The sequence below is a fragment of the Sturnira hondurensis genome, unplaced genomic scaffold (assembly GCF_014824575.4).
Source record: "Sturnira hondurensis isolate 20B ecotype Veracruz unplaced genomic scaffold, ASM1482457v3 Scaffold0012984, whole genome shotgun sequence".
NCBI classification, from domain to species: domain Eukaryota; kingdom Metazoa; phylum Chordata; class Mammalia; order Chiroptera; family Phyllostomidae; genus Sturnira; species Sturnira hondurensis.
In genome coordinates this window covers 110,966-135,981 of record NW_028085615.1, presented here as the reverse complement: position 1 = coordinate 135,981, position 25,016 = coordinate 110,966, and the positions used below count along the sequence as shown (strand labels likewise).

Below are 25,016 nucleotides of genomic sequence, written 5' to 3'. Positions count from 1 at the left end.
AGAATAAAACAGGGAATTAACAGGGAAAAAACCCACAAAGGACCTGTCAAAAGATGAAATATCCAGTTTCCTTCCAAACTAAAGAGATGTAAATGAGAACAAGACACCACTTCTCCCTCCTGGGTCGCCACCCCTCCTCTCCCTGTAACAGGTTGCCAAAACCCAGGCTCGGTGAGTGATGGAGAGACACCACACGAGCAGCTGTCCATCATGACTCTGTGGAGAACAGTGGACAATACTGCGCATGTCAAAATTATACATGTTAGGAACTTATCTCTGGATAGACTCACAAAAGTACCAAAGATACTGTACAATATTCATTACAAACTTACTGAAAGTATTAAATACACTAAAAACAAACTAAAGTCCATCAGAAGGGACTGTCTAAATAAATTATGGACAATCATACAATGTGATATGACAAAGGCCATCTGTGACATTAAAAGATTTATCTCCGCGGGCCTGCGAACAAGAGGATCGCGGTTCGATTCCCAGTCAGGGCACATGCCTGGGTTGCAGGCTGGTTCCCTGCAGGCCAACTCCCAGCAGGGGACGCACAAAAGGCAACCATACATTGATGTTTCTCTCCCTCTCTCCTTCCCCTCTAAAGATAAATAAATAAATAAAATCTTTTAAAAAAAAAAGATTTATCTCCATGATGGAAATTGAAAATTTCCCAAGATATATATTGATCAGTGGAAATAAATGCCCAGAAGAGTATATTATATTATTTAATATATTTAATGTATATAAACAAATATATATATACATATATGCACATGTACACAAAAAACCTAATAGTGACTACCTCTGGTGAGCTCCAATGGGGGAAACAGAAGTTGGGGAGGAAGAATATATAACTTCTTGCTTTATATTCTTATGTACTATCTGAAAAAATTTTAACATAAACATTATCACCTTTAAAACAATAAATTTTAATATCCAAAGCCAAAACTCTGACCCTGAAAAAGTGTGTTTTCCCGAAGTGCCACACTGCCCTTTCTAAGCTCGCAGATTTACGCAGTGAGGTGTGTCCCAAGCAGCAGGGCCCAAGGAGGGTCCGTCCACCACTTAACGGTCCCTCTGTCCTTAGACTCTGCCCTAATCTTGACAACATTCATTTCTGGGGAGACACGTTGCTGCTAAGAAAACCAGGCAGGCACGCAGGGAAGATCAGCTTGGCTAATTCTGGCCATACTGATACAGATGTCAGTATCACCAGTACTGGTGTCATACGAACCTGTTTAAGGAATTAAACAGATTTCCAGTAAACTGCATAAACTAGAAATAATTTTATGTTTCTCTTTGACTTGAACTTCGGCTCCTAAAGTAAGCATCTAGCTTGGTAAAAGTCAACTCCAAAGCTCATCCTCACTTAAAAAATGGGCAAAGGATCTGAACAGACATTTCTCCAAAGATAGGCAAAGAGCCCATAGACACAGGAAGAGTTGCTCAGCATCATTAGCTATCAGGGAAATGCAAATCAAAACCAGAATGAACATACTACTCTGTGCCCACTCGGATTACTGTACAGTAATGAAAAAGTCAGGTAACAGCAAGTGCTGGTGAGAATGTGCAGAAACTAGACCCCTTGTGCACTGCTGGTAGAAACAGAAATGGTGCATCCACTCTGGATAGCCTGGCAGCTCCCCCAAAAGGTAAACATAGTGTTACCATTTGACGTAGCAATTCTACTTCAAGGTACATACCCGAGAGAATGGAGAGGGAGGGTATGCCCACGTGAAAACTTGTATGACTGTGAAAGTTCATAGCAACACTATTCACAAGAGCCAAAGGCTGGAAACAGCCCAAGTGTCCATCAGCAATGAATGGATAAAACCCGGTATGTCCATACGCCGGAACGCAGGAAGTAATGGAGTGCTGACGCAGGCTACCACATGGATGAACCTTGAAGACATTATGCCGAGTGAAAGCAGACAGACCTGAAAGGCCACATACTATATGAGTCCATTTCTACAAAATGTCCGTTTCTACAGGGGCACCCATACTGACTGGTGGTGACGTAGGCCTATGGAAGGTTAGGGGGTTAGAGTGACAGCTAAAGGGTGTAGGTGTTCTTTCTGAAATGATGAAAATGGCCTGAAATTGATCTTGGTGATGGCTGCAAACCCAGCGAATATACTAAAACCACTGAATTGTACACTTCAGCTTTCTCTTTTTCTTTGTTTTGAATTGTATACTTTATTTTTTAAAGATTTTATTTATTTATCTTTAGAGGGGAAGGGAAGGAGAGAAGGACAGAAATATCAATGTATGGTTGCCTCTCGTGAGTCCCCCGCTGGGACCTGGCCCACAACCCAGGCATGTGCCCCGACTGGGAATCGAACCATGATCGTGTGGTTCACAGGCCCGCGCTCAGTCCACTGAGCCACACCAGCCAGGGCTTGAACTGTATACTTTAAATGGACAAATTACATGGTATGTGAATTATATCTCAACTTAAAAAAAATCATCCTCCTAATTAAAAAAAAATAGGACCTTAGTCCATCTAGATCTACCTTGCTCACTTTACGGACTAGGCACTGAAGCCCAGAGAAGCTAAACGACTTGCCGAAGCCATTTGTCATTTAGATCCCTGGTCTACTGTCCACTGGCCATTACGTTCTTGGCCACTCTACAATGCTTCAAGTGAGCTCCTGTGGCTATTTGAACAAAATCATTAAAATCACATAAATCCCCTTGGACCTTGCACAATAGTGTAGTTTAGTGTGGATATATTTATTCTTGCTACTTCATTGTCTCAAAAAACTGACAGGACATGGCCAGGCCAAGGTTTCTGCACTTTCACTATCTAGCCATGTTTCATGACCTCTGAGCTAAGGTCAAACACCAATTCAGAGGGCCGCCGAGCACAGGCTTGGAGATGAGCAGCCCTGGGTTCAAATCCAGCTTTGTGTGAACTGGATGGCATTATGGACCTTTAGAAGCCTCAGGCAATACTGAAGGTATTCTTTATGAGCATAGGAAGAGATGTTACATGTATCATGCTTGTAACATGTAACACACATAAACATTATCCTTTCTACATAAGAACAGAGAGGCCTGCAAAATGAGGCCTTGGAAAGGGCAGTCACGCACATTTCCCTGGGAAGAAATTCTCTGCTGGACGGATTTCTGCCTGCCACATGCACACATTGGGCAGCGCCTCTTCCCTTTGCAGCCCCGATACATTGTCATCTGTTCTACAATCCTGGAAGTGTTCACAAGAACACCACTCAGAAAGAGGAAGAGAAAAGCACCTGCAGCAGATCCCTGCCCGCCATGTGCTCAGAGGTACTTGTCTTCCCAGAGAGGGCCAGAACGGCCATGGCAAGACTAGGAGGAAGGAGGAGGAGAGGGCTTGGGGCGAGCAGTCAGGCAAAGCTGACAGTAACCACTGTCAGACTAAAGCTGGTCCTAAACAGCAGGAAGGGCTGTCTTTGCTCAAGAAAATCCAACATGGCCCTGGCCAGGTGGCTCAGATGGTTAGAGCATTTTCCCTTACACCAGAAAGTTACAGGTTCGATTCCTGGTCAGGGCACATACCTAGGCTGTAGGTTCAATCTCTAGTCAGGGTGCATACAGGAAGCAACCAACCAAAGTTTCTCTCTCTCATAAATGTTTCTCTTTCTCTCTCTCTCAAATCAATAATAAAATATCTTGGATGAGGACTTTTAAAAAATTCTAAAGTGAAAACATTTAAAAGGTCCATTTTTGCCCTGGCTGGTGTGGTTTGGTTGGGTGGACCGTTATCCTATAGACCAAAAGGTCACGGGGTTTGATTCCTGTCAGGGCACATGCCTGGGTTTCCAGTTACATCCCTGACCAGAGTGTGTACAAGGCAACCAATCAATCTTTCCCTCTTTTTCTCTCACTCTCTCCCCCTTCCCTTCCCCTTTCTCTAAAAACAATTTTTAAAATGTCCTCCGGGTGAAAATTTTTTTAAAAAGGTCAGTTTTGGGGTTACATGGTGTATACAAACTGTATTTACTTTCAAATTATTTTTTATTGCTTATATAACATATTTTCATTGTTCAATTAATCTATTTTCCTCTTTGTGAAATTAGTCGGGATCTAAGGTTAGGATAAATTGTATCCTACTTTTTCTTATTAAAATACTTAATTTGCCCCGGCTCGTGTGGCTCAATGGATTGAGTGCAGGCCTAGGAACCAAAGGGTCAACTGTTTGATTCCCAGTCAGGGCACATGCCTGGGTTGCCGGCCAGATTCCCAGTTCGGGGTGCACGAGAGGCAGCTACACATTGATGTTTCTCTCCCTCTCCCTTCCTCTCTCTAAAGTAAATAAAAGACATCTTTTAAAAACATGAAATTTCATTTAATTTTTTTAAGGGGGGAAGGGAGGAAGAAAGAGGGAGAGAAACATCAGTGTGTGGCTGCCTCTCGCGCGCCCCCTCCTGGGGACCTGACCGATGAACTGGCGACGCTTTGGTTCCCAGGCCCGCACTCAATCCACTGAGCTACACTAACCCAGGCTAAAATACTAAATTTTAAAAACCTATTTGTTTTTTATTTACTGACTGGTTACAGAGTTACAAGGTCAATTTTTAAGTTGGCTTGACTGACCTGCGATCCCATGGACACCTGCAGACTTCTGAAATTCCACATACAGACCTGTCCCACCACAATGGCAGGGCTTCTACCCCATAATCAAAGGCAATTAATTTGTAGCAATTGCCTAACTAATTTCCACACAGTGTTCTAAGACACATTGGGAAAACTAAGTGGGAGATATTAAGGCCCGCCCCAGTCTAGGGCAGCTTGCCTCCCCTGTGTCGCTGTCTGCTAATCCTTTACGCTAACTGCAAACCGGGCCCCGACTCAGAGCCGTCCCAATGCCACCTCGGAGGGCGGACCCCACGGTGTCCACGCAGGTTTCCTCATCACCCCACATGGTGTCCGTGTGTGAGGCCAGGCGGCAGTGGAAGTACGGGGAGTGAGGGTTAGGGGGAAGTCGGGGGGAGGCGGTACTGTCATTTTAGAGACGGTGGTCACCAGGGGCCCTCTCCCGTGGGCAACGTGTGGGCAGACCCCTGCGGCAAGAAGGGGAGCGAGCCACGGGCTCTGGGGAAAGGCGGTCCGGACCGCGGCGCTGGGCGTGCGGGGCGTCCATCGCATGCCAGGGAAGAGAAAGTGGAGAATCAGAAACAGTGTGAGAACGGAGGAGGCCGTTAGCAGCGTCCGGCTTCACCTGAACAGTGGCACCCGGGGCACACCACCCAGGACCAGCTCAGCATCCGCGGCCTGTCCAGGCTGCGCGCTGTCTACCTGAGGAGGCAGGTTCGAAGGCGATGTGAGATCGCATTGGGCCGACTTCGCATTCTCGCTCCCAAGTGCTGAACCGAAGGCTCTTAGAAGGATCCCGTCCCCGTAAAACTGCCTCGTCCTCCGGTTCCCAGGGGTCCGCGGGACCCGGTATCCGCACCACGCAGAGCAGGTTCCCAGGTCCCTCCCCGGCTTCGCGTTTCCCGCAGGCCCCGCCTCCCTCCCGGTCCCGTTCCTTCTCTCCCCTCGCGGTGAGCTGCCTGAACCCCGCCCCGCCTCTTGGCGGTGGGACTGGCCCAGCCTCTGAGGCCAAGACTCCACCCCTATCCTTGTATATAAAGAGCTGAGAGTCAACGATTGGTCTGAGTCCGAGACCTCGTTTCCTAATTGGTTGTGGTGGTCGGCCGGCTTCACTGGAGTGGATGATCCGGAAGTGATTCCTGAAGAGCGGGCCGCGTGGATCACTCGTTGTGAGTCGGTACCGGGGACGCTGAGATGACCAAAATAAAGGGAGATCCCGAGGGGCAGGAGCCTCAGGCGGAGGCGTGCTCCGGGGAGCGCACTTACCAGGAGCTGCTGGTGAACCTGAACCCCATCGCACAGCCCCTGGCTTCTCGTCGCCTCACTCGGAAGCTCTATAAATGCATCAAGAAAGGTCTGGCTGGCGCCGCGGTGGCCCGTGGGGACGTGGGTGGCGGGACGAGGTCCCCTCGACTAACCCTTCTGTCGTTGCAGCCGTGAAACAGAAGCAGATTTGGCGCGGGGTGAAGGAGGTTCAGAAGTTTGTCAACAAAGGCGAGAAAGGGTAAGAACCCCCTCCCGCATTTTAAATGGTAAGGAAGGTATTCCTACTATTTATTTTATTTAAGGAATTTACTTATTTCTAGAGAGAGTGAGAGAAACATCAATGTGTGGTTGCCTCTGGAGCGTGTGTGTCTCCCCGTCCCGCCCCCCCCCCCCCTTCCAGGGACCTGCCCGGCAACCCAAGCATGTGCCCTGTCTGGGAATCGAACCAGGGACTCTTTCACAGGCCGGCATTGAGTCCACTGAGCCACACCAGCCCGGGCAGTATTACTGCTATTTCATAGGTGTTCAGTGAGAGTGCGTTGACGCTATTAGAAAAATAATCAATCAGTCAGTAAATTACCTTCACTACAGTGAACCAGTATGTCACTTCACTTACCCTAGCTCAAAAGAACACCACAGGAAAAATGAATTCCAGGGGAAGTAAATCAAATGAGCCAGCTTCATTCATGCAGCTCCTATTTCAGTGTCTGTTCTTTTAGGTACTGTGCATGGGGAGACAATTACTTTAATCAGATTTCACACAAAAAATTAAAAGTTGTGACTGCTAACTATGAAGGAAAAGTAAAAAGTATAGGATGCAGTGAGAGACTCCATTACCCTACATCTTTCTTCCCTGGCATTTGTCAGAATCTGAAATTCACTTACATTTTTATTTCTTGTATCTCGCACTTACGCCAGACTGAAGGCTCTTTGAGAATCAGATACAGCCTCTCCCCGCTTTGTCCCCAGAAGCGTCTGGTACCTTGTAGGTTTTCAGGAGGTAGATTATTGGGGAGATTTGATGCTCAATGGGGAAGTCTTACCTAGGCCTGGGTAGCTGAGATCTGAAGATGGAGAGAGTGGTTTGGAGGGGAGGAGCCCGGGCAGGAGAGGGTGCTGGTGGGCAGAAGTGCTATCTTCTCGGAGGGGGGGGGGGTTGTGAGCCAGGGTAAGTGAAGTTTTTGTGTTCAGAGCTTTGGGAGGGCACTGAGGGTTAAAGCCAGGGAGTGTCCACTTTGGGATGGATCAGAGGCTCAGGAGTAGGCAAGAGCACTGAAACAGGCCACTGTAGTCTGGAAGAGGTGAGGGTGATTTTGATTAGATTGGAGATGGAGAGAACTAAAGTGGCTGTATCTGAGAGCACTTTCGGAGGTAGAATGAGGGGGTGTGGACTTCAGCTGAATGGACAGAAGACCCTCTCACTGAGATAGTGAACAGTGGAGGGGCTGAGTTTGTGTCTGATTTCAGACAAGTTGAGGTGCCTTTTAGACTTGTGACCCCTCTCCCTAGCAGGGCTGTTCAGTAGGAAGATGGGTGGCAAGCTTAGGAGAGGGCGGGCCAGGCTGGAGAAAATAGCCTGTTGTCAACACATAGCTGGGACTTGATGCTATGGCCATGAATGGTCTTAGCAAGGTGGTGCTGAGAGGGCAGCTGAGCACCAGGCTGTGAGGAGCACCAGCATTTAAAAGCTACTCAGAGAGGAGCCTGCAGAGGAGGAGTGTCCAGGAGGCAAGAGGAAAACTAGGAGAGTGTGGACCCAGGACGTGGAACCAAGAGCTCTCTCTAGGTGCTTGCATCTCGCCCCTGGAGAACAGACTCTTCCTTCTGTGTCTTCAGGGTTCCAGAGGCCCTTGCCAGAACCCTGGCACCTTGCCAGCTAGGAACCCTAGCTGAGAATCCTTCATCAGTTCTGTCACTTTTAGGACCAGGCCCATGCTTCTTAGCCTGGCACTCAAGGCCCTTAGGTGTGGCCCCTGCCAATCTCTCTGGTCTTCTTATCTGATCCTGTCTCCATCCTGGATTCCAAAGCCATCCCAGGCTGTCATCAGCCAGCCTCTGTGTATCTGGTACCATTCTGATTCTCCTTAAATGCTTTCCCTGCCCCCCACCCTTCAGGGCCTTCCAGGCAGTCATTATTCAGCTGTCTCTTCAGGTGTGGCCTCCTGGTTCCCTTCTCTCTCTCCAAAGACAATTGAGCTCTTATTCCTTGGGGTCCCTGCTGCACCTGATTTGCCCTAGTGCAATACCACTTGTCACACTCAGTGGCATTTGTTGCCAAGAAATAGAGATCACCTCCCCAGAGGAACCCAGTCACCAAACAAATCTGCTACACTTTCAGAGGCTGGGTGACCCACATTAATAGCTGGGCTCTTTGAGGGCAAAGGCCATCTTATCTGGGCCTGTACCCCAAAGGCCAAAGAAGGAATGAGCAGCTAGAAATGACTGTTTATACCATTTCAGGATCATGGTCCTGGCAGGAGACACATTGCCCATTGAGGTGTACTGCCACCTCCCAGTTATGTGTGAGGACCGGAATCTGCCCTATGTCTATATCCCCTCTAAGACGGTAAGGAGCACCTGAGCCCTGATCCTGGTCAGCAGTGGAGGAGAGGATCTGGGATGGGGTCTGCAGCAGCAGGCCATAATGGAGAGTGTGAGCTTAATATGGGCCTGTGTGGACTCTTGGTTCTGCTGCTTCCTGGGTGGGAGACTGCTGGTAAATTACCTCTCGGCACTTCTACTTCCTTCTTGTAACATGTTAATCCCCTCCTCTGCAGCCTGTGTGAATGAAACAAGGTTTACATGGGTGTGCTTTGTCAGCTAACATGTTGCACCCTTGTTAGTCCTGCTAGGTGGGTGCAGTGCTCAGAGGGGGTGTTTTATAGGGACCTGGCTCCTCCGTGCATAGCAGGAGCTAGGTCTGGGACACAGGGAGTGGATGATGATAGGAACCTGGACAGCCTGGGCCCTCAGGGGATAGCCCTCTCCAGGCTGGGGCCCTTCCACCATTGCCGGGTGGGAATGCTGGCCCAGTGTTGCTGGACCACTTGGAAGTTTGCTGACTTTAAATAATGGTAACCAATTTGAAATGTTTTTAAATACGTTGTTGACCAAACAGCATGTCTGTCAGACAGATGAAGCCAGTGGGCCATCTGTACATGACCCCCAGCCTACAGGTACATGGTCTTTTCCCAAACAGCCTGTCTTTCTCCCTGTAGGACCTGGGTGCAGCTGCAGGCTCCAAGCGCCCCACCTGTGTGATAATGGTCAGGCCACATGAGGAATACCAGGAGGCATATAACGAGTGCCTGGAGGAGGTGCAAGCCCTACCACCACCCATCTGAAGGCCTTGGGCAGCAGCCTGGGCACCTGCTCTCCAGAAGCTGTTGGGCTGGCAGGGGGCCAGCTGGCTGCCCTCCTGCTGTGCGTACTCTGCATCTCCCAGTCTCCTGAAGCACGTATTTTCCTAGGCAACTCTGACAGCATTTCCCTCAGTGCTGTTTCCTGGCACTCAGTTCCAAGAATGAGGTGTGAAGGGAAGTAAATGTTAAGACTAAAATGTGATGAGCCTGTGGGTGTTTTTTAAAGCAGAAGCTGCTGGTGGGGCCAAGGTGTTGGTGGGCAGGGAAGACTGGAGCAGCCTTTCTCACCAGAGGACCTGAAGGACTTGACAAGAGTGTCCAGCACTGATGCCTGGCTGCCGTCCCCGAGACTTCACCTCCCACTCCCAGAGCAGGGGGGAGCTGCAGGATACGGCAGCTGAGCCCAGACCCCACTGTGTGGAAGCCTGCAGCCTCTATGGTGGGGACACACCAGTCCTTGAGCCTTGAGTGCCACTGTAAGTTTATGCAAGCAATTGGCCTGCCCAATTGTTTGCATAAACAGGGCATTTTAAATAGGAGTATGAAGTTAAATCCAAAATCCCAGGCCCTCTCTGGCTTGGCATAGTGGTCCTGGTAATCCAGTCCTTTCCATTGTTTTAGGCTTCAGGTACCTACCTTCCTGCTCTCGAGGACAGCACAGGGCTCAGTGTACAGAGCAACCAGTCTTCAGGTACCCTGGAGTAAACTGGAAAGAGCGTGGGCTTATCCTGGTTTAACCCCCAAGCTCTCCCTGATAAACCGTGAGCCCTGCGGTACAAGTCATTTCATCTTGCAAATGCCTCTGCACTGATTTCTAACGTGGAGATGATGTGATTTTATACACGGGCATGTAAAGGCACCTTCCCTGGGGCCTGACGGCTCCCAGCCTCTGCACCCCAGTAGCAGGTCTGGTTCTTGCAACTGGGCGCTGGCCATGGTTTTAGCAGCAGCCACCGCCAGGCCAATACCTGTGTGCAGTGGACATATAGGAGTTATTTGTTGGTGAAGCTAAGGGAAGGAGAAGGCCTGTGAGTATATTTGTTCAAAGTCACAAAGCGACGGCATTCAGTTCTAACCTGGAGCATTTACAGTGGGCAATGGACACACAGTGGTGAGGCTGTGCAGTGGGGGGACCTGGCAGAGGGCATGGACAGAAGACTTGCTTTCGCCACCCGAATCCTCTGCTCCTTTGTCAGTTGCTACCAAGTCAGTGCAACAGAAACAGGGAGACGGTGGGATCTAGAAGCCAGCATTTCCCTGTTGGAACAGTCCAGCAACCAGCTGTCCGGTGCAGGTTGGTTCGCCTCCCTCTTGGGCCCCTGCTGTGGTGACACTCAGCCAGCTGGCTGCTCTGAAATGAACCACCATCCACTGAAGCCAACCACCCCGTGAAGCAGCAAGGCTCATGGGTGAAAAACTTGTTTAAACAAAGTTCCTTCTAGACAGGAGTCAGAATATGATGCGTTTCCCATCAGCTGGGTTCTGCTCCACGGGGCAGTAGGGACACTTCAACCTGCAAAGAGAGAAGAACCAGGAACGTCTGAGGGGCTGCCAGTAGGGGAGCCAAGCCAGAAAGGAAGAGTACAGGGCACTTACTTTCCTCCATTAACGAGCTTGTTAAGTGCATCTTGTGAGATGACGTGGCCACAGAGGAGCTTGATGGGGGGGTTGGACTCCGACGTCTGCTGGCGTAGGATGGGGCAGGCGAACACCGAGTGGAACCAGCACTTCATGCCGAGTTCAATCTCAATCTGGGGGGGCCAGCCCAGGGGTGAGTCCCACGTCCTGCCGTGGCCATCCTCCCCAGTGCCTGCTACCCACACCTCAGCCAGGGCTCACCGGTAGCTCATCCTTGTGGCTCCAGACCCCCGTGCACTGCCTCTGCTCAATCACGGCTTTGATGTTCATCAGCATGGGCAGTGCCACACAGCCAGAGGCAAAGCTGCAGAACAGAGAGCAGGGGCTGGAGTGGCCAGACCAAGGCCCCAGCAGACAAACCGAAGGGCCAGCACATGTGTCACTGGTATGGGACTTGGGGGTCAGGTTCTCAAGTGGCACATGGCCCTGGTTGGGGTAGCTCAGTGGATTGAGCACCTGGCCTGCAAACCAAAGGATCACAGTTCGATTCCCAGTCAGGGCACATGCCTGGGTTGCAGGCCAGTTCCCAGCAGGGGACCCACGAGAGGCAACCATACATTGATATTTCTCTCTCTCCTTCCCTTCACCACCAAAGATAAATAAAATCTTTAAAGTGGCACATGGTCAAATCGGTTCTTCAGACTGCCAGGTTGCTCATGAAGTGCCATATATGTAGTCACACCTGTCCAACTCGAGTCATTCCAATGCACCTCAAAACTAAGAACCTGCCCTGGCTGGTGTGGCTCGGTGGACTGAGTGCCAACCTGTGAACCGAAGGTCGCTTGTTCAATTCCAAGTCAGGGCACCTGTCTGGGTTGTGGGCCAGGTCCCCAGTTGGGGGCATGAGAGGCAACCAATCTATGTTTCTCTCACTCTTTCTCCCTCCCTTGCCCTCTCTCTAAAAATAAGTAAAATCTTTTAAGAAAAGAACAAAAAACTTAAAAACCTATAAGAGACAAAAGGAAGACCCAGGGGCAGGTACATCCAAACCACTGAAAAGTCCTTGGTGTGAAGGGGACCATGACTAGTGTGAAAGGGCCTGTCGGCCCCACTCTGCGGCCCTGCGCCTCTGTGACTGGCTCTCAACCGGGGTGCAGAGACGGCACAGCTTCAGACCTCCCCATACTGTGGGCGGGGGTGGGAGCTGACAGGCCGGGGCTTTGGGTGCTAGACCCCCAACAAGGCAGAAGGCAGCCGTCCTGCATGAGGTGCATGCGGTGTTCCTGCCAAGAAACGCTATCCTCCAACCAGAGCTCAGCACTCAGGGCAGGGAGGGGGAGCCCACCACCAGTCTCAACAAATGCACCGTGGCTGTGTGTGCGGTGCAGCAAGGGGCCCTGGGGGCAGGTATGCATGCCCTTTATTCCCTGTGAGGCCTGAGGCAAGTTCATGTGCGCCTGGAGCCTCTGTTCTCTCTTCTGTGAAGTGAGGATGTAGTACCTCTAGCCCCTAGGTCACCGTGGAATCATGAGAAGAGCATTACTATATAGGAAACTTCGAGCGAAAACTCTAGAAACCTGTAACTTAGCCACTCAGATCTACCGGAGAGGAGGCCGTGTTTGAGAGGCAAGGCTGGGGGAAGGCCGGGTGTAGAGGGTCTTGTGATAATCCTGCAGCGGGGTGCAGGCAAAAGGAGGACCTCCTTCAAGAGGACTTACATGATAGGAACCTTGACCTTGCCGCTAACCTCACGGTGACCTCAGGTCATAACTTCCTAATCTCAGTTTCTCCAACTGTGGACACAGGTCACTCCTATCTGAAGAAGGACTCGAAGAGCCAGTGTCGGGCTATGAAGGCACCGAGCACGGTCGCCAGCACGTGGCAGGGCCTTGCAAATGGTTCCCCTTCAAGTCCTCCCACTCACGCTGCCCTGTGCATAGGGCTGCTGTACCTGACACTGAGGGGCGACTCCACAGAAAGCCCCAGCAGGGAACAAGCATCGCGGGTAAAGGTCTCACAGATCTCAGCCCAGTGGCTGTTGTCCAGGAGGTGGCAGTAGGGCGACTTCTCCAAGCCTAGCCGCAGGTACACCAGACTGCCCATCATCACCTGGATGTCTACAAAGCAACCGGTGCAGCTCAGGAAGTGCAGGGCCCAGGAGGCAGCCTCTCCCCAGGGCTGGGAGCCCAGCCCCAGGAGCAGCAGGGCCCAGGAGGAGGGGGGCAGGGACTGAAATGCCCTCCGGCAAAACCAGTTCTCCCTGAAATCCCATGGGACTGCTAGCGTGGGACAAGGCCAGGCACCACCCTGTGCATGAGGATGGAGGGTCCTAGCTCCCTTCTCGTCCCTCCACTGCACCAGGGAATGGACCTTGAGTCTCAAGTCTCGGGGTGGCACTCACATGTGCTTCCCAACACTGGCTAATGTATTTCTTTTTAAAGAACCTCCACAAGATATCTAGCTGAAGTTTAATTAGACTGCTTGGTTTTCATAATGTTTATTTCTCAATAAAATAGGAAGTCATAAATATGAAGGGAGCTGAAGAAAAAAGTTACTAGAATACGGTAGGAACTGATGGCGACCATCTAAGGTTTGGGAACCCGAGTGTGAAGGGAGAGGGCTCAGGAAGGAAGCTGCGGGGGCGCCAAGGCAGAGCAACACGTGGGCAGCCGTGCCGTGGCCCACACGGCCCCATGCACTGTGTGTGGGTGTGGCACACAGCCAGTGCTAGGGACCGGAGGTGGTTCTGAGATGGAACTAGAAGGCTGTGACGGGCAGAGGACGACCTGAGTCTGGAGTCCCCCTTGGAAACACTGAAGGAGGGATCAGAGTTCTCAGGCTAGGGAGCTGCACCCTGGTGATACACTGACATCCGCAGGGGAGGCAGCACCCACCCTGGGCACCTACCTCGCTGGTGCAGCCGAGCAAAGGGCTGGAAGTGCCTGGCGTAGCTGAGGGCCTCCAGCTGCTTGTCGGGGCCCCCAGCCAGGAGGTGAATAAAGTGCAGTCGGTGCAGCTTGAACTCCAGGGAGCTGTTGAGCTCGAGCAGAGGCTGCCTGTGGGAGACGGCCCATCTGCCGAGAAAGGGGCCAGCTGAGCATGGTGGGGCAGGTGGGGCAGGTGGGCAAGAGGAGGAGCGCCGGGGCAGCCAGGGCAGAGAGGTGGTCTCCAGAGGCCTGTGTGAGGCCACAGGCAGAGCTGGGGGTGCGTCAATACACTGGGTGAGTAAAGACCATAGACAAGCTCTGCCCCTTACTGGTCCGTCCCAGGGCCCACTTACTCCAAGGCCGGCCCCAGGTCATGTCTGTGCAGGGCTTCTAGGATTCGATTCAACTCCAGGAAAGGCTGCTTGAAATCCAAGTCCACGTTCAGTGTGGACTCCTGTGGGAGAGCATGGTCCCATCACTGGAGGACACTGTTTCCAAAATGCTCTGCTCTAAGAAACCCTCACCTGCCACAGGCAGGCTGGAGAGAGCCAGGGTCTGCGTGAGGAGCAGCTGTCACCGGCCTGCCACACGGCCACTCTCAGTCCCACTTTCATCCTGGAAGGCTCAGTGCCACACTCCGCCTCCCTCAGGGCAGACCAGCACCCCACCCGGGCTAAGGGAGACAGTCCCCAGGCCCTGTGTTGAGCAGCATGGTGAGAAAGTATTCCTTTTCAATCCTCTTAGTCCCTTTACGAGAAGGGGTCCTTTACCTTCGCTGCCTGTGCGCTTTAACCGAACTGTGCTGCCCTGTTGTCTTACTAACCTCCCTCCCTAAGAAAGGGGGACCATGCCTCGCTCGGAACCCCGACTGGCACCCGACCCAGCCAGAAATAACTGCCTTCCCTTTTAGCCATCTCTATTTTCTAGAGCTACCTTCTATTTATGGCTGGAGGCCTGATTTCCTTTCTAAAATAAACTGATTTCAAGAATAACAGGAGTGAATACAAAGAAAACTACAGAGCAGAAAGCAGAGCAGGCTGGAGCCAGCACCCTCCCCGCCAGGCCCTCACCTGGCACAGCTCCTCGGCCACACTGAGCATGCCCTGCTGGTACAGGTGCTCCACGATGGCCAGCTGCAGGGTCTGCTGCTGCTTCTCTTGGGAGTCCCACACCGCGTCCGAGACCACACCGCAAATCTCAGAGTCAAAGTTCTGACAGGGACGAGACACAGGGCCCTGTGACTCAGCACTCACCCTCCCACACCTGCTTTCCTGATGGGCTCAGGACACACCAACTCCAGGATCCCGCCCCCCGTCTGCGCCCACACACTCACCCTGTCAATGGCCTTGCCCACTCGGGAGACACTGCCATGAATGTCCTTGTGGTCCGAAGCCAGTTTCTGCACAGCGTCCCTGATCTTCTGGCAGCACTGGGACATCACCGAGGACAGGGTGGCTGAGAGCGAGGTACCCTGGAGGGCTGCAGAGAAACTGGCCGTGAGTCAAGACATGGAGGCAGAACCTGTCCCTGCTTCCTCTGTCCTACACGCTGCCTGTGGGCCTGGGAGAGAGCCTGAACTCCAGGGTGAAAGACGTGGTTTCCGTCTCAGGTCCTGTCAGCTCCGAACTGCATGACGGGAGCTGGCCGGTTCATCTGTGGGCAGATACTTTGTTTCCGCTCATTTCCCACGCTGTGCAGAGGGAACTGTTAGTGTCCCATCCTGACACTGAGGAAGCTGCGGCAGTGACTCGAGAGGTGACACAGCAGTGACAGAGCTGAAGTCTGTGCTCCTTGCCACCACACTGGATGGCTCCTTATCTTGAGTGAGATGCCACGTATGAGAAGGCTTTGAACTGCAAGACATCTCCACGTTCATGCCTCTGATCAACTCTGAGGACACCTGGCGGGCCAGGGGCTGCCAGTCAAGTTCAGGGGTTTCTGGCTCAGGACACCAGCTCAAAGTGACCAGGCTAGACCCAGACCAAACACCGAGAGCAGGTGGGGTTTGGAGGAGAGGAAGACACACAGAGCATTGGATCCTTCTTCCAGCCCAGCGCCTACGCCACTTCTCTAGAGGGATCACCTCGATTCAAGGAAGGGAATGTGACCCAAGAGGGCCAGGGAGAGTCTCAGCTCCAAGACCAGAAGCCCAGGAAGAGACGCCCTCTGCCAGGCTGCTGAACAAACAACGTGAACAGGAGCTGCTAGAGGCCACAGGGACCTCACACCTCCGGGGGGGGGGGGGGGGGAGATGCGGCTCTGCAGGTGGAGCCACTGTGGACTGAGGGGTGACACAGGCGCCTGNCAGCTCAAAGTGACCAGGCTAGACCCAGACCAAACACCGAGAGCAGGTGGGGTTTGGAGGACAGGAAGACACACAGAGCATTGGATCCTTCTTCCAGCCCAGCGCCTACGCCACTTCTCTAGAGGGATCACCTCGATTCAAGGAAGGGAATGTGACCCAAGAGGGCCAGGGAGAGTCTCAGCTCCGAGATCAGAAGCCCAGGAAGAGACGCCCTCTGCCAGGCTGCTGAACAAACAACGTGAACAGGAGCTGCTAGAGGCCACAGGGACCTCACACCTCCGGAGGTGGGGGTGGGGGGGGAGGCGGGCGCGGCTCTGCAGGTGGAGCCAGTGTGGACTGAGGGGTGACACAGGCGCCTGGGTCCAGCCAGGCCGGGACCATTCAGTTAGCCAAGCCCCTAACCAAGTCCCCTTTGTTTGTGTGGCTGCTTGTCCAGTCGCCTGAGCTGGGTTTCTGCGCTTGTGAGTGAGTCCCGAAAAACACAAAAAGGAGGTGGTGGCTGGGCCACCCCCCCAGCCCAGGCAGTCAGGGCAGAAGCACACACTTCACTCCGGGCACCAGCACCGCCCCCCAAAGCCCAGCCTGCCACCCCTTTCTCACACTCTGCTCCCCCAGGTCACAAAGGGCCACACTGCACGGTCCTTAGCCACATCCCCTTTAGGACAAAGGCATACTCTTAAGAAACCAAAGCCTTTCGACTTCGAATCCCCCAGTCACTACCACCAAGGACCCCTGCGACAACTGCCAGCCCCAACAAATCCCCATCAGAAGATACTTTCTCCTTGTAAACATACTGCAGCCACAGTCATGTGTTAACCAAGAGCACAGACAGTGTTGGACCAGCAAGAGAAAAGCGCTTCCACCACAGTTAACAGGTGCTATCAAAGGCATGGCACAGCCCTGGCTGGCTCAGTGGACTGAATGCCAGCCTCTGAGCCAAAGGGTCGCTGGTTCGATTCCCAGTCAGGGTACATGCCTGGGTTGCAGGCCAGGTCCCCAGTAGGGGGTGCTCCAGAGGCAACCACACACTGATGTTTTTCTCCCTCCCTTCCCCCTTCTCTAAAAATCAAACAAGCATAGCACAACCCCATGACGGTAAAAGAATGAGGCAGAATTCTATGTACTGATATGGAACACTCTCCAAGACAGGCTGTGTAGGAAAAAAGCAAGGCACAGGGAACTGTGTGCTTTATAGTCTGTGTGTGCAGAAAAGGAGGGGGGACACTCCCACGTGATGCCTCCCAGTGCAGAGATGCTGCCCAGAGGGGCACCTGAGACACAGAACAGGGTGACTCTGGGGGGAGGCAGGCAGAAACCGGGACTGGGGTAAAAGGGAGACTCGCTTTCCACCACCAGCCTTTTTGACCTTAAAGGCTTTTCTCATGTACGTGCATTCTTTAAGAAATAAAAATAAAAAGGGCACAAACTCTACTTTGTAGATTTGTTTATTCTCGGTGGTGTAGCAGTTCTGAAAATACTGTCTATGTATTGTAGTGACAGAGCAGAGGAGAAATGTACTGGCAGTCGGGCTTCTCACTGTTGAAGAGAGAAGCAGTTATGGGTGAGGGAAGCCTGGGAAGAACCCTGTGATGCTGGGCTGGAAATGAAGGCATCGCTGTAAATACACTGTCTGCAATATACAAAGATAGACAGATAAATGGATATATCGATGGGGGGAAGAGAGGGAAGGCAGGAAGGCCCATTTGCTTAAAAAAAAACACAAAAAAAACTAAAAACAATGACGCCCCAGTAACCACCTAGATCGCAGTTTCCAAATACCATTTCCTGCCGAAAGAACCATGGCTACTTGCAAAAATTACTGATTCCAGGGAATGTCTTATTGTGCCAGAAAATAAAAAAGTGCTGGGGGGAAAAAAGAGCACATCAAAAAGGACATAGGACAACAAAGAATGGCGCTGAGACAACTGAATATTCACGAGCAAAGGACTGAAGTTGGACCTTGCACCAGCACAAAAACGTGCCTCAGATCGGACCACAGAGCAAGCGCGAGGGCCCAGACTACAGCGCTCCAGGACAAGACGGGGGGGCCCATCTTCACGGCTGCAGGCTCAGCAGCAGTTTCTTAGACATGACAACAAAAGCATGAGCAACCAAAGAAAAAATAAAATGGACTTCATCAGTATTAAAAACTTTTGTGCTTCAAACGACGCTATGAAGAAGGTGAAAACACAACTCGTATAATAAGGGTCTAATATCAAGAATAGAGAAAGAGCTCTCACAACTCAACAATGAAAAGACAATAACCCAATCAAAATGTGGGCAAAAGATTTAAACAGACATTTCTTCAACAAAGATATGTAAACGGCCCACAAGCACAGCAAAACATGCTCCACTGTCACTAGTCTTTAGAAAAACGCTAGGATGGCTATAATTGAAGACAAGAGTGGAGGCGGGTGTGGAGAAACCGGAACCCTCAAACACTGTTGTAGGAAGGTAAAAAGCTACAGCCACATTTGTAAAAATAGTTCACCAGTTCCTCAAAAAGCTAAGCATATTATACAATTTCATTTATATGAAGTGTCCAGAATAGGTAAGTCCACACAAAGAAGATTGGTGGGGGCCAGGGGCCAGAGAAGGGGGAGTGGAGGAGTTAGTTTCCTGTTGGGGTGATAAAATGTTCTGAAATTACATGGTGATAATGATTATACAACTCTGCAAATGCACTAAAAACCACTGAATTATACATTTTATTTTTTAAAGATTTTATTTACTTATTTTTCAAGAGGGGAAGGGAGGAAGAGAGGGAGAGAAACATCAGTGTGTGGTTGCCTCTCCCGCATCCCCCTGCACTGGGGACCTGGCCCACAACCCAGGCATGTGCCATGACTGGGAATCGAACCAGCGACCCTTTGATTCACAGGCCAGCATTCAATCCACTGAGTACACTAGCTAGGGCTAAATCATACATTTTAAAAAGGTGTTTTTTAATGTGAATCATAGCTCATTTTTTTAAAAAAAGGAAATAGAAACTAGGGGCTACCTCTGGTCAAATCTAACACAATTTGAGCATCAAAATATATACCAACAGTAATAGATTATGACCCACTGAATAAAATAATAAGTTCTAAATGAGAATTGATAATAAGTAAATATGTGAATAAGGGAGAAGGAAAAGCTTCTTCCTTGCAGTTGAATGCCAAGTAATAAATCCGTAAGGAATGACAGAGCAGGAAAGTCATTGTCACCAAGCAGCCTCGGGGTCTCCAAGGCCCGTGGGGAGGCAGGAGTGGGGCTCTCATGGGGGCACCCACCTGCCCTGGCCAGCTCGGCCCGCAGCCGGCCCACGCAGTGCAGCAGCTCCTCCAGGCTCTGCTCGAAGTGCTGCCCGTAGGTCAGGAACTTCTGGAGGACCTTGTCCACCTCTCTCTCCACGCTCATGCACTGCTCCATGGCGGTCCCTGCCTAAAGGTGGGAGGAGGGTCCAGGGTGTCAGGCCCCACCTGGGGCACACAGTGGGGAATCCTCCAGATCCCCCTTGCCCCACCCATATTATGCATCAATGCTCACAAAGCCCCATTTAACGTATCAGTCCACAGCTTCATCGCCCCGAGCCAGGGGGCCCAGGGGAGGGCGAGGATAGATGTGAGGACATGGGTAGTTTGAATCATGGTGAGAACACTGTTTTCAACTCATTTCACTCTATGACTCTTGCTCATTTCTCTTTATTTAAATATGGATATGCTGATTGATTTTAGAGAGGAAAGGGAGAGACAGAGAAACATCAACATAAGAAACATTGATCAGTTGCCTCCTTACATACCCCGACCAGGAATCAAACCCACAACCTAGGTATGTGCCCTGACCAGGGATCGAACTTACAAACTTTCAGTGCACGGGAGGACACTCCCACCAAGCCAGCCAGCCAGCCAGCCAGGGCACTGCTTGTCTCTTTTCAGCGAGAAGGGGCAGCAGGTCTCGCAGAACCCTCAGCAGGCGACACAAACTAGAAATCCGTACATATACTACCTGGCCTCATACTCCACGTATTTCATAGACCCATCACGGCCACCCTCCCTTCGGTTAGTGGACTGGGTCTCCTCTGCTCCACAGTGAGAGGAGCCATGAAGACAATCCACAGTCCGTAAAAGGCTGGTACTTGGAAACACAGACTAAGGAGCAACTGTCAGCCGCACTGGCCCAATGGGTCCTGCCCCCGACCATGGCTTCAGTCTCCCCTGCTGCTCACCCCAGACGGGCAGCCAGAACCTCACTGCCTCGAAGCTCGGGCCCTGGTTCAGGCTGGTCCCACTCCCTGGGAAGCCCTCCTGTCACCTCCCCAACTGTTTGAGAAGCAACTCAGGGGTGACCCCTCTAGCAGCTGTCCCTCCCTTGCTCCCACCGGGCCTCCTCCTACTTCAGTATTTTTTTTAGTATGACTTTTTAAAATTTTTAATTTATTTATTTTTAGAGAGAGGGGAAGGGAGGGAGAAAGAGAGGGAAAGAACATCGATGTGCAAGAGAAACATCAATTAGTTGCTGCTCGCAAACCCCCAACCAGGGACCTGGCACACAACCCTGGCATGTGCCCTGACTGAAAAATCAAACCTGCAACCTCTCAGTTCACAGGATGGTGCTTGATCCACTGAGCCACACCAGCCAGGGCTTAAGTATGACTTTTTAATTGTGGTAAAATACATATAAATTTACCCTTTTAACCATTTGTGTCACCAAACGCATTCACAATGCCATGCAACCCTTACCACCACCCGTCCCCAGATGCCTTTTCCCATCCAACTTTCCTACCACCGAGGTCCCTGCCCTAAGTCCCTTCTACTCTGAGCCATCGCTCCCCTCCATTTGAGAGCAGCCTTCGTCACCGAACACAGAGATGATCCTCAAAGTGCTGGTGACAGGGTTCTCTCCCTAGCCTCCCATCCACGGGACTAGAAATGAAAGCACGCTCTCAAATGTCCCAATCTAGTCAGCTGTCCGTCCTCACACAAAGTGATGTCACAGGAGAACTCTGTGCCCAAGGTGACCCTCGGGACTCTCCAGTTTCATCCCTCTCTGCCCGTTCCCACCAGCACCACGGGTCCTGGCAGAATTCTCTCGGCGCAGATAGGGGCATGTGACAGGAAAATGGTACCTAGGGCTGTCACGTGTTTCTGCCATCTCCCCTCCCAGCTGATGCTAACACTGGAGTCTGTAATCATCATGCCGAGAAGGCTCATCGCCCTCCTCATGCCTCCCGAGCACACACAGGCGTACCTCGCAGGGGCCGTGGGTGGCTCAGACCACCACGACAAAGCCGACAGCACAGTAAAGCCAGCACCACAGCACAGCGAGTCACCGGGACTGTGTGGTTCCCAGAGCATGTGAACGCTGTGTGCACACCACACCAGTCTCACATGTGAGACAGCATTCTCTCTTTTTAAAAAGTACACATCTGCATTGAAAATACTTTACTGCCAAAAAGTGCTAACCATTTCTGAGCCTTCCGTGAGCTGTAATCTTTGCTAGTAGAAGGTTTTGTCTCATTGTTGATGAAAACGCAACACCTGGAAGTGCAATCACGTGAAGTAGCAGAAAACACGTGTGCCTGTACCCCACCACGGGATATGAGCCGTTATCGCAAAACATAACAGGGACTCCTGTCTGGAACAGTATCTATATAATAGTTATTATTGCTGTTAACAGTTAATACCTCATGGGGGTTTACTGTGTGCCAGGCACCCTTCTCATGACTTTGCATGCATGAGCTAATCAATTCGTACAAGAACGCTAAGAGGTAGGTGCAATTGTTAGACCAACTTTACAGATAAGAATATGAGACAGAGAAAGATTAACTAAGTTGCCCAAGGTCACATGGCAGGAAGGGGAGGACATGAGAACTGAAGCTGGGCCCATCCCTGAAGCCCTCCGCATCACCACACTCTCTGGGCCAGCTCACCAGGCCACCACCTCACCAGGAAAGGGAACGTCTGTGGTTGCAATGAGTGTATGGCAACAATTAACGACGACAGGAAGCGGGAGATTAATCGTAGAGCCTGTGAGATGACAGACTAGGAAAGATGGAAGCACAACAGAATGTTCGCCAAGAATGGGAACCAGAATGACTATTTACCGAAAATACACACAGTTCAAGAATGAGGAGGACCTCACCAAGGTCAGTCTGGCCCCATCCGACACCCACCGATACCAGGACTACCCAGGGGAAGCCCAGGCCAGAATCCTGAAACTGTTTTAAAGAGATGAGGAAGGAGATGGGTACAAGGATTTTCATCCCAGCGCGGTGTGTAGTGGCCAGAAGTCCGGGACAATCTAGGGGCTTTGCCACTGGGGCAACTGGTAAGTCAAGGAAGTAAAATGTGGGGGACGCATCTATGAAAACCTCGAGAGCATTTAGAAACCACACTCCAGAGATACCCATGGCAATATCAGTAAGATCCCAAAATGTGGTACTAAGGGGAAAAGTGAAACTAAATGAGCTCTAGGGAGAATATTACCTGTGTAAATTAAAAAATATATGCATACAGCCCTGGCTGGTGTGGGTGTGGCTCAGTGGATTGAGCTGACCTGTGATCTGAAAGGTTGCCAGTTCGATTCCCAGTCAGGGCACATGTCTGGGTTGCGTGCCTGGTCCCCAGTTGGGTACATGAGAGAGGCAACCAACTGCTGTTTCTCTTGCGCATCCTGTTTCTCTCCCTCCTTTCCTCACTCTAAACAAAATCTTTAAAAATATATATGTGTATACAACAAAGGACATGTGCAAATACAGGGATTGACACAGAACACATCAGAGTGGTTTTCTTTGGTGGGGGAGAAGGGAGGAACAGGGTAACAGGGAACGCATAAATAAACACACACACACACAGGAGAAAAAGGCCCTGCATGGACCAAATGCACGTACAGTGAACCAAGAAAACTCAGTAAGACATTTAAAAATAAATTTAAGTGAGCTGGGTAAACAGAACTGCTTGCAAGCACTCCATCCGAAGAGCTGGCCCGGGCCAAGCCACACTGACAGAGCCATGGGTTGGTCATCTTCACTGCACAGGAGGGCAGAGAGTGTGCTCAAACTGACCCCTCCAAAGGAACTCATGGGATCCTGTTACCTCCTTTCCTCAACACTGCCCTGGCTTGACATACCAGCCCTTTATCACTGTGCACTCGCTCAGCACAAGCTGAGTCTCTGTCCAGGACGCCCTCCGCCCTTCTCTGCAGAGCACCAGATGCAGTGTAATTATTGGCTCCCCACAGAGCCCTCGCTGAAATCTCCCTGCCTCCTTCTCTGCCTCACAAACCTCGGTGGAGGATGCCCGGACCACACACGGACCACGCACGTCAGAGTCCACAGCACGGCAGTACAGTCAGTGCCTGTCCTCATGTTTGTCTCCACCCCCCAACTGTGAGATGCTCAGGCCAGGAGTCCAGTCTCTCTCACCCTCTCTCCCTTCGGCGCCCAGTCCAGGGCCTGGTCCACAGTGGGTGCTCAGTGCACATTTACTGATTAAATGATGCACCCACTCCCTAGCCCTCCGGGCTAGAGGGTCTGAGCTCAAACCTGAGGGGGAGGGGCTGGGAAAGGGGACACATGAGTGAAATACTAAAATCCCTCCAAGACATGCATGAGGGTTTTGTACCCAGGCTCCAGCATCCTGAACCAGAAGAACGCCTTCTGGGGTAAAGATCCGGGAGAAGGGACGTTGGTGCAAATCACAGAAAGGTCCCGTTGCCTGACACAGAACTGGACAGCCTCCATTGAGCCAACTCTTACACCTTTGTACCCCCACCTCTGTCCACTCTTCACCCTACACACCCACCACTCCTCTGCTTAATACCCGACGACTCCTGCACTCAGGAGAAAACCCACCCTCCGTTTTACAGCCCGAACAGTTGGGAGGCCACTCCCAACCACCTCTCCCACTTGTCTCCCACCACTCTCCCCTTTGGTACCCCGCTCCAACCACACCAGCCCCCTTTCGCTTCCTTGTTTTCATTCACTTTATTTCTGCCTGAGGGCGTCTGCGCTGGCTGTTTCCTCCGCCTGGAACACTCTTCTCCCAGATCTCTACACAGTTGGCTCCTCAGGAGGGTCTCCATACAAACGCCATCTCTTCAGAGATGCTCTCCTAGACCCCAGGATGTTACGCTCATTTTTTCCTTACAGATCTCGATTTAAGTTTCGATCTTTCGTCGTTAACCAAAAGTAGGGGGAAGAAAAGGCCCACCACTTTCCCCGGAATGCAGCCCTACTGGGAGTTTCATCTGCATTAACGGAAATGACTGTCAAACTCCTACTCGTCCTTCAATAGAGCATGCTGGAATGTCCTCGTCCGCCCCGGCTTACCCGGCTCAGCGGGCTGACAATACGACGAGATGTCGGGAGTTGGGGAGATTCCCCCGGCAGGGGCGCTTCCTCGAGTGTCCTATGAGTCTGAGGGGCCCCAGTTCCCTGCCAGGGCCGACGGCTGCGGAGCAAACAAGTCTAAGGACGAACGGACTGGAGCGGACGTGTAGTCGGAGAAGGCCCGAGGCCGAGGAGCCCCTCCGAGCTGCGGCCCACCGCGCCCCGCCGCCGCTCGGGTGCGCCTCGCCCCGCGCTCGCACCTCCGGGCCGGAAGCCGCAGCTCGCACCTGGCGCCCACCGCCCCGCCCCCGCTTCCGGCGCCGCAGCCAACGGAACCGGAAGCTGCGGCCGCTGCTCCGCGGGTCGGGACCCGCCCACTCGCGGCTTCACGGAGGGGTGCTGTCCCGAGACCGCTTGGGCGCGAGCCTCCCCCTCCCGCGTTCCCAGAGTGGAGTCGCCCGCAGGAAGCGGGCGGCGGCGGGAAGCCCGACTTCCAGCGGTCGTGGCCCACGCCCTGGCTGTGCTTGCACTTGCGCCCGGGCTGTGGGCTGCACCGCGCCCCTCTGCTTCTGCGGGATGCGGGCGGGATCGGACCGACCCCGCTCGCTGGCCCGGGGAAGTTTGAGGGTGCGTGGAGCTGGCGGGCTGGCTTTCCCACCGGGAAGAAGCGCCCGGCCCGCCCG

The 25,016-nt window shown here is 52.0% G+C and overlaps 2 protein-coding genes across 4 annotated transcripts; one reads left to right on the top strand and one right to left on the bottom strand.

Annotated features, from left to right (window-relative positions):
- The first annotated feature begins 5,667 nt into the window (after window positions 1-5,667).
- On the top strand, window positions 5,668-9,417 carry NHP2 (NHP2 ribonucleoprotein). 2 transcript variants are annotated; one of them, XM_037060863.1, is made up of 4 exons: window positions 5,675-5,938; window positions 6,019-6,088; window positions 8,311-8,416; window positions 9,069-9,417. In XM_037060863.1, the coding sequence occupies exons 1-4, from the start codon at window positions 5,779-5,781 to the stop codon at window positions 9,192-9,194; spliced, it is 462 nt and encodes a 153-aa protein (XP_036916758.1). In that variant the 5' UTR covers window positions 5,675-5,778; the 3' UTR covers window positions 9,195-9,417. The 2 variants fall into 2 exon arrangements, with proteins under 2 accessions (XP_036916759.1, XP_036916758.1); XM_037060864.1 differs by lacking the exon at window positions 8,311-8,416 and having other exon boundaries at window positions 5,668-5,938.
- An 808-nt stretch (window positions 9,418-10,225) lies between these two features.
- RMND5B (required for meiotic nuclear division 5 homolog B) lies at window positions 10,226-24,642 on the bottom strand. 2 transcript variants are annotated; one of them, XM_037060862.1, is made up of 10 exons: window positions 24,594-24,642; window positions 19,295-19,445; window positions 15,051-15,196; window positions 14,788-14,928; window positions 14,071-14,171; window positions 13,698-13,864; window positions 12,742-12,907; window positions 11,052-11,154; window positions 10,809-10,963; window positions 10,226-10,725 (listed from the first exon to the last, which is right to left on the bottom strand). In XM_037060862.1, exons 2-10 carry the CDS (start codon window positions 19,431-19,433, stop codon window positions 10,662-10,664), a joined length of 1,182 nt encoding a protein of 393 aa, XP_036916757.1. In that variant the 5' UTR covers window positions 19,434-19,445; window positions 24,594-24,642; the 3' UTR covers window positions 10,226-10,661. The 2 variants fall into 2 exon arrangements, with proteins under 2 accessions (XP_036916757.1, XP_036916756.1); XM_037060861.1 differs by lacking the exon at window positions 24,594-24,642 and adding an exon at window positions 24,334-24,526.
- Between the last annotated feature and the right edge of the window lie 374 nt (window positions 24,643-25,016).